Source organism: Phaseolus vulgaris, chromosome 7 (genome assembly GCF_051622355.1).
Source record: "Phaseolus vulgaris cultivar YP4 chromosome 7, ASM5162235v1, whole genome shotgun sequence".
Classification (NCBI taxonomy): Eukaryota; Viridiplantae; Streptophyta; class Magnoliopsida; order Fabales; family Fabaceae; genus Phaseolus; species Phaseolus vulgaris.
This window is the reverse complement of record NC_143504.1, coordinates 4,126,363-4,142,938: the sequence shown is the minus strand read 5'-3', so window position 1 is coordinate 4,142,938 and position 16,576 is coordinate 4,126,363. Positions and strand designations below refer to the sequence as shown.

Genomic DNA, 16,576 nt, shown 5'->3' with positions numbered 1-16,576 from the left:
TTTAACGTAGTCAGAATTATATATGCCTCGCTCGACATCAGAATTATTACTTTTAACGTAGTCAGAATTATATATGCCTCGTTCGGCATCAGAATTATTACTTTTAACGTAGTCAGAATTATATATGCCTCGCTCGGCATCAGAATTATTACTTTTAACGTAGTCAGAATTATATATGCCTCGTTCGGCATCAGAATTATTACTTTTAACGTAGTCAGAATTATATATGCCTCGTTCGGCATCAGAATTATTACTTTTAACGTAGTCAGAATTATATATGTCTCGCTCGGCATCAGAATTATTACTTTTAACGTAGTCAGAATTATATATGCCTCGTTCGGCATCAGAATTATTACTTTTAACGTAGTCAGAATTATATATGCCTCGCTCGGCATCAGAATTATTACTTTTAACGTAGTCAGAATTATATATGCCTCGTTCGACATCCGAATTATTACTTTAACGTTATCGGAATTATTTATGCCTCGTTCGGCATCAGAATTTATCGGATTTATATATGCCTCGTTCGGCATCAGACTTATTACTTTAACAATCAGAATTATTTATGCCACGTTCGGCATCAAAATTATTCAATTATCTATGCCACGCTCGGCGTCAAAATTAATTTATTTATGCCTCGTTCGGCATCCGACTCATTTATGCCGAGTTCAGCATCAGAATTAACTTACTATAACGAAATCGCAATTATGTATTACTCGTTCGGCTTCGCATTGTTACTAACAGAATCAACTACACCCCGTTCGGCATCCAAAATAAAAATCTACAGCATACAACCAAGGTTGGTCGGCACAAGCTTTCCATCCACCACTAACTTCTCAATATCATACCGGTCGTCCTCCAGGGGCGTACCGTGCAGACAAGCCACTTGTTGGATGCCTAGCCGGAAGTATTCTTCGCTAATGCGAAGCATAAAGTCCTGACACTTAGCCACTTCCGTCTTTAATGCCTCCTCCCGGTCGGCTCCTTGTTTCAGTTGCGCCTCAAGGTTCTTTGTAAGTTCCTCTTGCGCTTTTAAGGCTGTCTGCTTCTCCTCCAATTGAACCTTCAACCCCTCTGCCTTCTCGGTCGACATCTTAGCAGCTTGAGTGGCCTCGGTCACATCCTTCTTTAACCGAGGAATGGTAACGGTCGTCACTCTCTCTAGCTCTTCAACCACCGTCCGGCTTGCCATGAGCGCCCTACTTTGCAACTCTAATGTTTCCACCATCAATTTAGTTGTTGGGATGGTGGCAAAAACCTCACTCTCTTCCGCCTGCAAGTGAGCTGCTATATCTAGGCCGACCGCCAACACCGTTGGCTCCGAAGCCGTACGGGATGACCCAGCTCGGCCCTCACGACTTCCCTTCGAAGGCCGAACCCCCTTTTCTTTGCAGCAGCCGAAGCACCCGCCGCAGTAACCGTTGTGGCCGGCACAGCTGCCGATGTCCCGGCCGTACCGATGGAAGCGTCCGCACGACTCATGATTTCTGCAAAACACAGGAATTAAACACTATTAATGAAGTTATTCAGTAAAACCGAATTTACAATTACATACCAATAAAATCCGCCCAGGGGTCGGACGACGCATATAATGAAATTATCCAAATCCGACAGAGCCATACGAGAACTCGCGTTAAGCACAGTCGGATCCTGGGTCCAATGGAATGGAAACTTAGTAATACCATCATTATAAAAGTACTCTAGGCCGTCCGGCTCTACGAATATCTTGAAATATCGTTCCTTGAAATTCTTGTAGGACGTGGTGAAGGCCGCAAACCGCACACTTCCCGGACGGCTGGTCAATGACACCCAACTTACAGGATTGGACGAATGTGTGTTATAATAAAATAAAAACACTCCCGCTCTGGGCGTCAAGTCAAAAAGTTGACACACCATTCGGAAGGCCTGCATGCACGCCCACGCGTTCGGATGAAGTTGGGTTGGTGCTATGTTGAGAAACCGTAGCACATCCATTGTGAACTCATCGAACGGCAACGTTACTTTCAAATCGACGAATAACGTACTATAAACATAAAAGAAATCTACCGGAGCATTCTCCCTTCCATGACAGACACGGTCGGTGTACCCACATATTTCAGCAATGAGAATATCTGAAGGTAAACCCGACCGCACTACGGGGGCCCTAGCTATCACTTTGTCAAGGTCGTCCGGTTTCTTAAAAACAGTGGGTGTGTTCTTAACACTCATATCTACCCAGTCATAGCTCGGACCCACAGATCCACTCGTACTTTCGTCACTTCCGGACGATAACTCCCCACTCTCACCCGACTCTCTACTCCCTACCCTATTTGAAGAAAGTTGCGACATAACTAACCTTTCGTTCACAAATTAACACCTCGGTCGGCAACTATGGTTCGTACGGCGCAATAACTCGCAATGTAGACGCTGCAATCAGAGCAACTCGGATGCCGAACTCAACGAAACGTGATCTCTTTGCAACTGGGAACGCTATTTATAGCATTTCCCTCTCACCCCCATCCGTTAGATTCCCTCTCATCCTACGACCCATATCAGCCGGAATTCGAAACGTCATTTAATCCACACCGCCGGATTCCTCTCCGCCGTCTTCGACCAAAAGCAAATGTCCCATCATACCGTTACACTTAATGCCTGACACCTCGAAAGAACAACCATTACGACTCTTCGGCCTTTGTTCACCTCGAGCCTGGGGGGCAAGTGTACCGGCAGGCACCGGACGAACGGATTTACCGACCGGCCTACCGAACTCATAATAAATGTGAGGGCGCAACAAGACTAAGGTAGTTAAGATACTCCGAAAAATAAGGAATACGTGTGTGAAGAAGATATTTTCCCCCGGGTATTCCGGAGCACGATTGGTAAAACCTATCCATAACCACCCTGAGCCCAAGAGGTAGAAAGCCCACTTAGAGGTAGAAAGCCCATTTAGCAATCCTATAAATACAGTGCTCAAGCCAGAGAAAGGTACGTTTTGATTCACTTACTAAACCTCACTTAGAATCTCATACTTACTTGAGCGTCGGAGTGCCTTCGCAGGTACCCTCCCCCGCCCGACCGAAGGAGACACCAAGAAGGAGCGACCGACTGAAGGAGAAGAAGACCGACACGTCAGCAACTACACTACATCAACCGACCGTGCCTGGGCCCCATCTCTCCACTCAGGTACAAATTACTCTCTCCATTTCGTTTCAAATAACTTTATCCTTCGGTAAAATCATTATTCTTTTGTATCTATCATCAATTCAATCCTAACTTTAACGTTAATTACCAATGAAAGAAGAGAAAAAAAAACTTTTAAAAAAGAAAAGAAATTCAAACTAGAGAAAAAGAAAAAAGAGGTTGATTAATCAATTCATATTTTTCTTTTACATATTATTTTTTATATTATTTTTTGCTTTTTAATTTCGACTCATTTAAAACTATTTTTGTATGTTAAATTTCTATCACCGTAAAAATTAAATAGAAAGAAAAAATGCAGATACATTGCGCCGGTGTTTTCGTTAGTTCCAAATAATGGTATTTCTTTTTTTATTATTATTATAGATTTTCTTTTTAAAAGTTAAAAATACACATGACATTTACATTTGGATGTTGTTTAAAATGGTTTCTTTTATTCGAATTATTTATTTTTTAGAGAAAAACATATAGACTAATAACACCCGCATAATAGTAATTTTAGTTACAAATCATTTGCATGTCACGTGCACCTTGGGATGCAATTCATTTTAAAATGTAAAAACTAATATCATATTTAAATATATAAATAATATTACAATTTAGATTTATATGTGTATATATAATGGGTTTCAAATAAATAATATAAGAGAGGTAACCATGGATGATAAAGAGTATAATAAACTTTGAATTATATACCATTATTATGATAAAAATAGTGATAATGGTTATCATGATTATAATAATAATAATGATTAGCACAATGATAATAGTAATTATTAGGATTAGATGAAGGCAAAAATGTTGACGACTAAAGTCATTAAATGGTGACAAGGAAATATATAAATTGTTTTGTTTTATTGCTATTTAACTTTAACTCTTTTTTTAAATAATAAATACAGGTTGACTTGTTTGATGAACAAAATATTATGACTTGTTTGATGAAGAAAATATTATATGACAGAATATAATTGGTTACGCTAACTTGTTATGATTTATCGTGATGCCTTTTTTTTATTCCTATGAAAAGTGAGTTATGACTGAACAAATTGCTAGATATTCTCTTATATTCAAAAGGATAACATAAGTTTTTTTTCTCTTTTATTTTTTATAATATTTATACATAAATTTGAATTATAATTGTAATTAAAATATTAAAAAATGATTTTCTTATTGTTTTACTTTAACATTATAATAATTTTTTATATAAACAATATATATAATTTTAAATTTATTGTATATGAATGAATAATATTATTTTGTCCTATTAAATTAATAATAAATGTTAAGTAAGAAAAAAAAAAGGTGGTAGTCCCTTACGCGCATTTGACACGGAATATACCGTTTCCAAAAATAAAATAGAAAATGGTAAAAAGCATATTGAATGCGAAGAAGTTACAGAAGGTAACAATTTATGGTTCCGACGAGGACGTGTGACCATGACACGTTGCTTCCCTGTTTCCTGCCAAACAAATAACTCATTATATTATTATATTACTATATTATTTAATTTTATTTATAAATGATAATTAAAATGAAATGAAAAAGAATGAAAGAAAGAAAGAAGAAAGACTGCATAGGAAATAGCTCTCCTCGGTTATAACCTCCGAGGTGGAAAACCCACCCACTATCCCAAATCCAATAAATACCCTCCCCTCTTTTTCTTCTCTCTCACCCCTCTCTTCTTTTATCTCTTCTCTCTTCTCTTTTCTCTCATCCCATGAGTTATTACAACCAGCAGCAACCACCGGTCGGTGTTCCTCCACCGCAAGGTTCTTCTTCTCTTTTTTTTTTTATTTTATTTACTTTCTTAAAACTATATTTAAGTCTTTGCATGTTACTTCATCTTGTTCGATTGTTTCTTCTCGTTTTTTGTTCACGGATTTCCGATTTGTTATGACTATAGGTTACCCACCGCAAGGGGACGCTTATGGAAAGGATGCCTACCCTCCCCCAGGGTACCCTCCGCAAGGCTACCCTCAGCAGCCATATCCAGCGCAGGGTTACCCTCCGCCCTACGCGCCTCCTCAGTACGCTCAGCCTCCGCCTCAACAACAACATCAGTCTTCGGGTCCTGGTTGTTTAGAAGGATGGTGCGTTTTTTATCTCCCTAATTCTCTATAGATAATGAATTATAAAATTAAAATCGAGTGAGTGGAGATGATCGTGGTGACTCCGATTCCGAATTTTAGATCGGAATTGACGCGATTGACTAGGTGCGCCCATTTTAGATCAGAATTGACTCGATTGACTAGGTTGCGGATGCATCGCATCTATGGTGTGCCCTTGTTTGTTTCATTATCATTTATCAGGAGTTGCTTTGTCTGTGTCAATGGCACTTTCTCTCACTAGCACGTCATTCGAGGCGGATGTCACTTTTTTTGTGGACCCGCCACTTGCACCTTTTCTTAAGTAATCTATACTTATTTGTTTTAACAACAATTAGTACAACTAATAATTATATTTTATTAAATTAAACTTTTTTTTAGTTAATTATTGGACTACTCTATTAAGCATTGAGAAATCAAATTATTTTATAAGTAGGGGTTAATTAAGTTATGATGAACTGAGACTTATAAAATGGGAACATATTTGAAAAAAATAATCAGATTGAAGTAGGGATTAATAATTTATGATGAACTGAGACTTTTAAAATGTGAACATATTTGAAAGAGGAAGGTAGCATATGAATTATCAGCCTCTTTGTTTAAATCTCTTGTTTAAATCACGGATTTGGCTTAATTTGTTTGAATTTGTGAATTGTTGCAGCTTGGCTGCTCTCTGCTGCTGCTGCCTGTTGGATGCTTGTTTCTGAGAATACCTTGGGTTGCACAAATTGGATTTGAAAGTGTAATATGGCTTTGAACATGAGGAATATCGCTTTTAGCTTTTTATTTTTCCTTGTTGGTTTACCTTTCGTGGATATGAACTATTGCTTTCAAAATTATACTTCTGCCTCATTTACAGCATTTATGTACGACATTCATTTGTCTTTCTGTGTTACATTTGATGTTTTTGTTAATATTGACAATTCATAAAAAAATCTCTCTAGTTGTACTCGAATTAGCATAACAGTAGTTTTTCATTTGTTGCATGCTAATTGAATTTGTATTTTGATGAGTTAGTCTCAGTTTTGGATTTTGCGAACATAGACAAGACAACTATTCAGCTGAAACATGTAATATGAGTTCAATTGCGTAAGAAAACAAATTTGTAGCAGAAAATAGTTTGGCTCAACAACTTTCTATGTGAGGATGACTACGAGAATTGCACTTTAGTTTTGGCTTTTGCTTGCCAATAATGTGTTTTGTCATGCTGTTAGTGCTATAAACTTTGGCTAGTGGATTCCCCAAATACCTTGAACAGTCTATTCCACCTATATATCTTTACTCTTCTCCCTAAACCACACATATACACATCTGTTCTGCCACCTAATATCACTGTGTCACCTTGTTTCTATTGTAATCACATGTTCCCTCTCTCCCTCATTACAAAGGTTTTTTGAGTACTTTATTAGGAATCTGGGTTAAACAAAGAACTATAATAGTTCAAAATATAATATTTTTTTTTATTTTACTCTGTGACTCTACCTCATTGTGTGTGTCTTATCTCCTTGGATATATTCTTCACTATAATTGCTATTTACACATTTCTTATATTTTCAATTACCATGTTTCTTAACAAATTTTTATGTGTGCTATTCTTATCGATTTATTTTACAGAACATATTTATACTTGATAAGTACAACAAATATTATTCAGACTGTAAACAGAAGGAGAGATAATGTTTAAACACTTAACTGATAAACGTTTTAACCTATTTCGATGGGGGCAGTACAAAACGGAGTGTTGAAAGACACAAAGTGAAGGGTAGCTTCTGTTGCTATGTATGTACTGTTTATGCAATTGGAAAGAAGATTGGAAAGAAGAATAACAGTGTGAAAAACGAGTAAAACTTAGAAAAATAATAACTCAGAAGAAAATATAGTAACATGATCTATTATGCACATAAAAAATAATAAAATATTTATGACATAACTGATTATAGTGGAAAATATAATTAATTGTTTTTTAAATGTTTCATTATTTTATGCTGGTATAATTAATAAAATTATGGATATAACTTATAACTTTTTTAATAACTATACTATTAATATTTTATTAATATATAATTTTTATGCTATAAGGAAATAAATAACTAAATAATAAATAAAATAATTTGATACTTATTAATATATATTTTTATATTAAAAAACAATTAAAAAAATAATGTTTAAATTAATTGATCTAAAATATTTATATTTTATAAAGTAATTTAATTGACATGTTATTATTTTAAAATAAATTTATTTATTTATTAATATTTGATAGTCATTTTTAATTTTTAATTTAAAATTTATTTTAAATATATAGAAACATTATATTTTATTATATTAATCACATGTATATAAATATCAAACTTAGGTGTTAGTTTCTTTCTCTCAATTCAACCAAACTCATTTTTGACTCTTTTATCTCTTCCTATTTTTTCCATCTTTCTTAATCTCATCTTTTTAGTTTTGAAATAGTTTTTGTTTAATAGTGTACATTGTATACAGAGATTGAGATGAAAAGTTATATATTTAATAAATTTATAGTTTCAAATCTATCTGTAATTTAATATTTTCATTCATAGATTAAAAAATATGATATACATATTTGTATACAATTTTACTAAAGGTGTATTATAATTTCAAGAATTATGGTAAATGAAAAGTGAGGTAATTGTAGTGCTCCAATACTGAACATATTAATTTATTTAAGGATGAAAATCAATAAAATAATAGTAATACAGTACATTGTAAAATCACCATACCCCCTATTTTGAGGCATTTGAAACATTTATAATTTAGTTAACATGTACTAGGAGCAAATAGTTTTTTTTTTTAATATACGAAGAAGTTTCTTCTATAGGTTAGTTATTTTTATTCTATTTTCACTTCAATAATTTAATACTTTTTTATTTGGTGTCTTAGTAAATTGCATATTATAATTTAAAAATCTCATCAAAGATAAAATACACAAGCCATTTTATATTGTTATGGATTTTTTATTTCATATTTTTGTAAATTTTATATTGTAATTTAAGAAGATCATTAAAGATACAACATTTGTGTATTAAAAAGGAAAATACTTTCTATATTGTTATAAATAATAATAGTTTTAATATTTTAAATTTTTAAATATAGTTAACACAATGGATGATTAAATATGTAAAATGAGCATTTAAATAGTGTATTTCCTTTAACTAATTTGAGATGTTTACTTTCAAAAAATATACATCAACACAAAATACTACATTGCTTTTTGTTGTTCTTACAATCTCAGGTCGAATATTCCCTATCGATTGTTTGCAAGTCACATAAAGTATGTTCGAGAGATGAGACCCGTGCAAAGACACTTAATATTCAAGTTAGTTTGAGTATAAAAATGTTTTATATATTTAGGACTAGAAAAGTTATGGGTCTATCTTTATTTATAAAATCTATAGTGGGCTTTGTGCTTTATGATATGTTAATTGCTTCCTGCATCATATCAATGCACCCAATTTTAGTATGAAAAGACGAAAATGTCCTTAAATAAAATAGGGTACATATAAAATTACATTTTGGACTTCCTTTTTGAGAATATGTTTCCAGATTATTTTTTTCCAAAATGAATTTTTTGTATTGTGGATTTTCTTATCCAGAATGAGATTTTGATTTTTGTTTCCGGATTTTTATTTCTGGAACACAATAATCTCTTTCGAATATATTTTTTCTAGAATGTATTATTTTCAATTCTGGATTTCCATTTCCATAATGAAGGGTATTTTTTGGAAATTAAATTTGTATTGGGTGCAGGTTAAAAAATATTGGATGTAGGAAGAATTTGTATTGCGTAATTATGCTTTACTATTCATAACCTCTTTTTGGCCTTAATTTACTTCTAAACATTCCAATCCGAGGAACTTAATGGCCGAATGCCTTGACGACCTCTAGGTCAATCGATTTCCAGTAGGACATGTAAGAAATTATGTAAATTAATTTCTATAAAGTGACTCACATGACTTAGAGTTTGGGCTTTGGGCCCGAATATGATTTAATAATAATAATAGAATTAAAGGCCCATTGGTTAATGTGAGAAATATATATCGAATGGAGATTGGGAACTAAAGGCTATAGGGTTTTGTCTCTGCAAATAATAGTTGTCTCACTATTAACCATCACGAAAGTGTGTGACAAGTACGGAATTGCTAAGATTGAGACAAAGGAGATAAAATAACTGCTCAATTAGGATCACTCATGGATCAAGGTAAGTGTCTATTTCTTCTTGATTGTATGATTGTGTGAGAATCATGATATGATAAGATCAATTTACGTTTATTCATGTTTTGAATTATATGTGGTATCAGAGCCTGGTTGCTCATTTTTTGTGATTCTCCATTAATGTTTTTCCAAAATTTGAAGAACCCTAATTTTAAAAATTATTCCCAATTTAAAAATCCTAATTTAAAATTAGGGTTTATAAATTAAGGTTTTCATTCCTCTATGATAGTTCCCTAATTGTCCTAAACCATCAAAATTAAAGAACCCTAATTTTAATTAATCCCAATTGAAGAACCCTAATTTTTTAAAATTAGGGTTTATGGATCAACGCCATTAACGACGTAAAACCTTTTGAACCCAAACGCAAGAACAGTGGTTGCTGCGGCGCGGTGGTTCACGCAGAACGGTGGCTGCTCCTGCTGCGGTGCGGTCGTTCGCGCAGAACGGTGGTTCGTGGCTGCGATGCAGAGGTTTTTGGACCTTCTAGACCCTTGACGACATGGTGATTCATTGTGAGAGGGGTGGTTAACGGCATCCCTGCAGCTTAAGCAATTTTGCTTCATGAAAAAGAAGCAAATTTGATTTACTGTGCCTTAGGTTATCAATTTTATTAATATTATATTAGAAATATAAAATAATGAAATACGTCAATTTTATTAATATTATATTATAATATAAAATAATAAAATGCATGAAAAGAATCCAATTAGTGAATCTATGTATGAATTATTCTCTGCCATCATGAAATGCATGAATTCTTTGCTGCACCCCATATTAAAGTTTAATCAATTGTTACTTTTCTGTAATTTAGGTTATGTTATAATGTAATTAAATTTACATTTAAATTAAACTTTAATTAATTAATTAAAAGTGAGTAACGAAAAATTATTTTCTGTTTTATGTATCATTTTTTAATGTAATTTAATTTACGTTAAATTAAAGTTTTAATGAAATTTTATTATGTTCATTAAATTAAATTTTAATTAATTGATTGAAAGTGAGGAATGGAAAATTATTTTTCCGCTTTATGTATTAATTTTTAAATTAAGATTTTGGAATTATTTGTATGATAGATTTGTAATCACCAAAGTGATCAAATCTTTATGTTTTATTTAATTCCAAATTATGGATGATGAAATTTTATTTCAATTAATGATATTATTTATGGAATTATTTGTATGATAGATTTGTAATCACCAAAGTGATCAAATCTTTATGTTTTATTTAATTCCAAATTATGGATGAAATTTTATTTCAATTAATGATATTATTTATGGAATTATTTGTATGATAGATTTGTAATCACCAAAGTGATCAAATCTTTAAGTTTTATTTAATTCCAAATTATTGATAAATTTTATTTCAATTACCTATAGAATGGATGCTAAATTATTTAAATATGGGTAAATGAAAATTCATTATTATAAGACATTTTTGGATCACCCAAAGGTTGATTAGTTGTCCTTATAATTAATGGATATGATTTTTGGTAGTGAGTATGTGTTATTAGTTTTGCTTGTATATCCAAAGATAACAAGTGTTTCTAGTTAATGCATATATCTTACCAAATAAAGTTAATACTATTAACATCATTATGTTTTGTGTATTAATGAATCTCTCAAAGGAGAACATTAGTATACATAGAATGTTTTATGAATCTGTATAGTATGTTTAGTTTATGACTCAAAGTATTAATGTTAAGCATGTGTGATCAAGTATCTGTTCATATATCTTTATGCGAATGAGCATAACAAGTAATATTAAGTTTGCTCTTCCCAAAACTAATAGTGCAAAAGAATTTATGAAATTTGTGGAAGAGTGCTCCCAAGCTACTGATAAGTCTCTTGTTGGGACATTAATGAGTACATTAACCACCATGGAATTTGATGGTTCTCGTACTATGCACGAACATGTCATTGAAATGACTAATATTGTAGCAAGACTTAAGTCTATTGGAATGACAGTGGATGAGAACTATAACATGTTAGTTCAAGAAGAGACTAGATTGAAAAAAATCGAGGAAACCACTTTATGCTTTTTATGTACCTAGTATATCTAGGAATTTAGTTTCATTGTCTAAACTTGATGTTGTCGGATACTCTTTTAAATTTGGGAATTGATGTTTCAGTTTATATCAGCGTACCTATTTGATTGGATCTGGTACTCTTTATGATGGATTATATAGATTGAACCTTGATAATCTATATGCTGAAACTCTTATGACCTCGCATCATAATGTTGGCACTAAACGTAGTTTAGTGAATGAATGTTTTGCTTTCTTGTGGCACAAACGTTTGAGACATATTTCTAAAGAAAGGATGGAGAGATTGGTAAATAATGAAATACTTCCAAGTTTGGATTTTACTGATATGAATGTATGTGTGGATTGTATTAAAGGTAAACAAACAAAACACACAAAGAAGGGAGCCACAAGAAGTACTCAGCTTCTTGAAATTATACACACTGATATATGTGGACCTTTTGATGCAAGTTCTTTCAATAAAGAAAGGTATTTTATCACCTTTATTGATGATTTTTTACATTATGGTTATGTCTATTTACTGCATGAAAAATCGCAAGCGGTGAATGCCTTGAAAGTTTATATAAATGAAGTGGAAAGGCAATTAGACAGAAAGGTGAAAATTGTTAAGTCAGATAGAGGTGGTGAATATTATGGAAAGTATGATGAAAGTGGACAACACCATGGTCCGTTTGCTAAGTTCCTTGAGAGACGTGGTATTTGTGCTCAATACACAATGCCAGGTACACCACAACAAAATGGTGTTTCAGAAAGGCGTAATCGAACCTTAATGGATATGGTTAGGAGCATGTTAAGTAAGTCAACTGTACCTGTTTCATTGTGGATGTATGCTTTAAAAACTGCCATGTATCTGTTGAACAGGGTTCCTAGTATGGCAGTTCAAAAGACACCTTTTGAATTATGGACAGGAAGGAAACCCAGGTTGAGACACCTGCATGTTTGGGGATGTCAGGCAGAAGTCAGAATATACAATCCACAAGAAAAGAAATTGGATGCAAGAACAATCAGTGGATATTTCATTGGTTATCCAGCAAAGTCGAAAGGGTATATGTTTTACTGTCCTACCCATAGCACAAGAATTGTTGAATCTGGAATGCTCGGTTCATTGAAAATGGTGAAACCAGTGGGAGTGATACTTCACAAAATGTGGAGATTAAGGAAGTTAGAGTACAAGTTCCTTTAACTAGTACCTTTACTTCAAGTATTGTTGTTCCTAATGTAGATGAGTCACTCAACAATGAAGAAGAACAACAAATTAATGATCATGAAGTTAACAATGAACCTGTAGTAGAACAACCACAAGAAATAGTATTAAGAAGATCTCAAAGAGAAAGAAAGTCTGCTATTTCGAATGATTATGTGGTTTATCTACAAGGGTTAGAAAATGACTTAGGTATTGATAATGATCCAGTTTCATTTTCAGACGCCATCAATGATGATAATTATGATAAGTGGTTAGATGCCATGAAAGATGAGCTTAAATCAATGGCACAGAATGATGTATGGGACCTTATGGAATTGCCAAAAGGATGCAAGAGAGTCGGGTGTAAATGGGTCTTTAAGACTAAACGTGACTCTCATGGCAATATCGAACGTTACAAGGCCCGACTTGTTGCCAAAGGTTTTACTCAAAAGGATGGCATTGATTATAAGGAAACATTTTCACCTGTTTCTAAGAAAGATTCCTTTAGAATTATCATGGCATTAGTAGCTCATTATGATCTTGAGTTGCATCAGATGGATGTCAAAACTGCTTTTCTGAATGGGGATTTAGAAGAGGATGTTTATATGGACCAACCAGTGGGGTTCATTGAAGAAGGAAGGGAACACATGGTGTGTAAACTTAAGAAATCAATATACAGGCTTCTAGGCAATTGTATCTTAAGTTCAATGATACTATTGTGTCCTTTGGGTTTAAGGAAAACATCGTTGATCGGTGTATATACTTGAAGGTCAGTGGGAGCAAGTTTATATTCCTGATTCTGTATGTTGATGATATCTTGATTGCAACTAATGATCTTGGTCTATTAAGTGAGACTAAGAAGTTTCTCTCTAATAACTTTGAGATGAAAGATATGGGTGAGGCATACTATGTGATAGGAATTGAAATATTCCGTGACAGATCACAAGGACTGTTAAGTTTGTCTCAGAAAGCATATATTAATAAAGTTTTAGAGAGATTCAGAATGGATAAATGTTCGACATCTTCTGTTCCAATACAGAAAGGAGACAAATCTAGTCTCATGCAATGTCCAAAGAATAACTTGGAACGGAAACAGATGGAGAATATACCTTATGCATCTATTGTTGGGAGTTTAATGTATGCTCAAACTTGTACACGACCAGATATTAGTTTTGCAGTTGGTATGCTTGGTAGATACCAGAGTAATCCAGGATTGGATCATTGGAAAGCTGCAAAGAAAGTTTTAAGATACTTGCAAGGAACGAAGGATCACATGCTTACTTATAAAAGATCTAATCATCTTGACGTGATTGGATATACAGATTCATATTTTGCTGGCTGTGTGGATACACGAAAGTCTACTTTTGGTTATGTGTATCTTTTAGCCAGAGGAGCGATTTCATGGAAAAGTGCGAAGCAGTCAGTCATTGTTGCGTCCACTATGGAAGCTGAATTTGTGGCATGCTTTGAAGCCACAGTTCAGGCTAATTGGTTGCGGAATTTTATTTCAGGACTTGGAATTGTTGACAGTATTGCCAAGCCGCTGAAAATTTATTGTGATAACTCTGCAGAAGTCTTCTTTTCTAAAAACGACAAGTATTCCAAAGGTGCTAAACATATGGAATTGAAATACTTTGTCGTTAAAGAAGAAGTTCAGAAACATAAAGTGTCAATAGAACATATTAGCACTGATCTCTGATCTTATGATTGCTGACCATTTAACAAAAGGGTTACCGCCCAAAACATTTACTGGTCGTTCCTTCAGCAACCAAGTAAAATTTAACCACTACACCAAGCAAATTCTTTAGTTTTATTATGATTTTTATTATACTTATTATTATTAATAATACTGACAATATTAATAATACTGACAATATTAATAATATTAATAATACTGACAATATTAATAATATTAATAATACTGACAATATTAATAATATTAATAATACTGACAATATTAATAATATTAATAATACTAACAATATTAATAATACTAACAATATTAATAATACTAACAATAATAATAATACTAACAATATTAATGATACTAACAATATTAACATATGAATCACATTTAATTTATCTATAATCTACTTGAATCTAAATATAATTTATTATATTATCTATTAGTATGAATCAAATTTAATATATGTCATACTCATAGTCATCATATTACCTATTACATTAAAATCAACTATCATATTAATTATTATTTTACGATCATATTGACTTAATTAAGTTCATTATAGGTAGTTGGTTTTACTTGTGTGTTATAGTAAAGAATATTGTCAACAAACAATATTATCTTTTAACATAAAATGATGACTTTTACATTAGCTATTAATTAAATCTCTAATACAGATTACTAGTTAGCATATCATTATAGTTTAAACTATATTAATTATTCCATAAATCTATGTAAAATGTTGTTACTAAATAACCCTTTCTACTAATATATAATATAAATCATAATGACAAAGTGATTAAATAATTTATAATTTAAAATATTTTAAAAATTATACATTATATCAATTTTAATCTATGTAAGTAAATATTTGAAAATAAGGTTTTTTTTATCGACAAAGAATAAAAAAAATTAAACAAAACATTTTAAGGATATTTCAATCCTTATACAAGAATCTCAGATCAGAAAAGAAGTGTAAGATACAAGCACCTATATAGCCATCTAACAAAAACTTCACAACTACCTATAATAACCTATATTTGAAAATAAGATATCAAATAATTTTATATTAATATATATATATATATATAATATGAAAGTAAATTTAAATTTAACCATGAGTTTTAAAAAATTAATGATTAAATAAAGAAATATATTAATCAATATATATGTATTTATAGTATTAAAGTTATATTAATATTATATAATTTCTTCCTTTTTCTCTCTATCTATCTATATCCGGATAAAAGTAATATTACTCAAGTCAAATAAAACTACTATACACACACAATAAATATCTAAATGTATATTTATATCAAAATTAATATTAATAATATGAATATAATATTGATAATATGAATATAATATTAATAATATGAATATAATATTGATAATATGAATATAATATTAATAATATGAATATAATATTGATAATATGAATATAATATTAATAATATGAATATTAATACTAATAATATTAATACTAATAATATTAATAATAATGTTAATAATAATATTAATTATAACATTAATAAATATTAATAATATAAATAATATTAATAAATATTAATAATATAAATATAATTTATTTTATTATTATTATTATTATTAATTATATTAATATGTATAAATTATATTAATATGTATAAGTATAATAAAAATTATAATATGAAAAAAGAATTTGTCTGGTCTAGTGGTCAATGCTTCCCCTGATCACTGGACAGACTTGGGTTCGGATCCTGGCAGCTGCTGCAGTTTGCTGGGTCAATTAGGATCACTCATGGATCAAGGTATATGTGGGTCAATTCTAGACCTAAACTAACTTCCACCCCACATGTCTATATCTATAGCTTAGATTTAATTTAATTTTACATTTTTTAGAAAGTCATGTTTCATTTAATGAATTTTTTTTATTATCTTCTGTGCTAATTTAATTATTTTATATTTTTATTACAATAAAATAGGTATAATTTTATTGTTTTGTACTTTTATTAATTTTAAGAGTAATTAACTTAAAAAATAATAATTTAATATATATAATTTTATAAAAATAGTATTAATTTTTTTTGTAACCATTATTTAAAAAAATATATTTAATTATTTCAAAATAAATAAAAAATGATTCAATTATTCATTTTATTTAATAG

The 16,576-nt window shown here is 31.3% G+C and overlaps 1 protein-coding gene across 1 annotated transcript; it reads left to right on the top strand.

The window, feature by feature from the left end:
* The first annotated feature begins 4,688 nt into the window (after positions 1–4,688).
* LOC137827739 (protein CYSTEINE-RICH TRANSMEMBRANE MODULE 13) lies at positions 4,689–6,750 on the top strand. Its single transcript, XM_068634031.2, has 3 exons — positions 4,689–4,946; positions 5,081–5,267; positions 5,944–6,750. Exons 1-3 carry the CDS (start codon positions 4,895–4,897, stop codon positions 5,987–5,989), a joined length of 285 nt encoding a protein of 94 aa, XP_068490132.1. The 5' UTR covers positions 4,689–4,894; the 3' UTR covers positions 5,990–6,750.
* Positions 6,751–16,576: the final 9,826 nt, after the last annotated feature.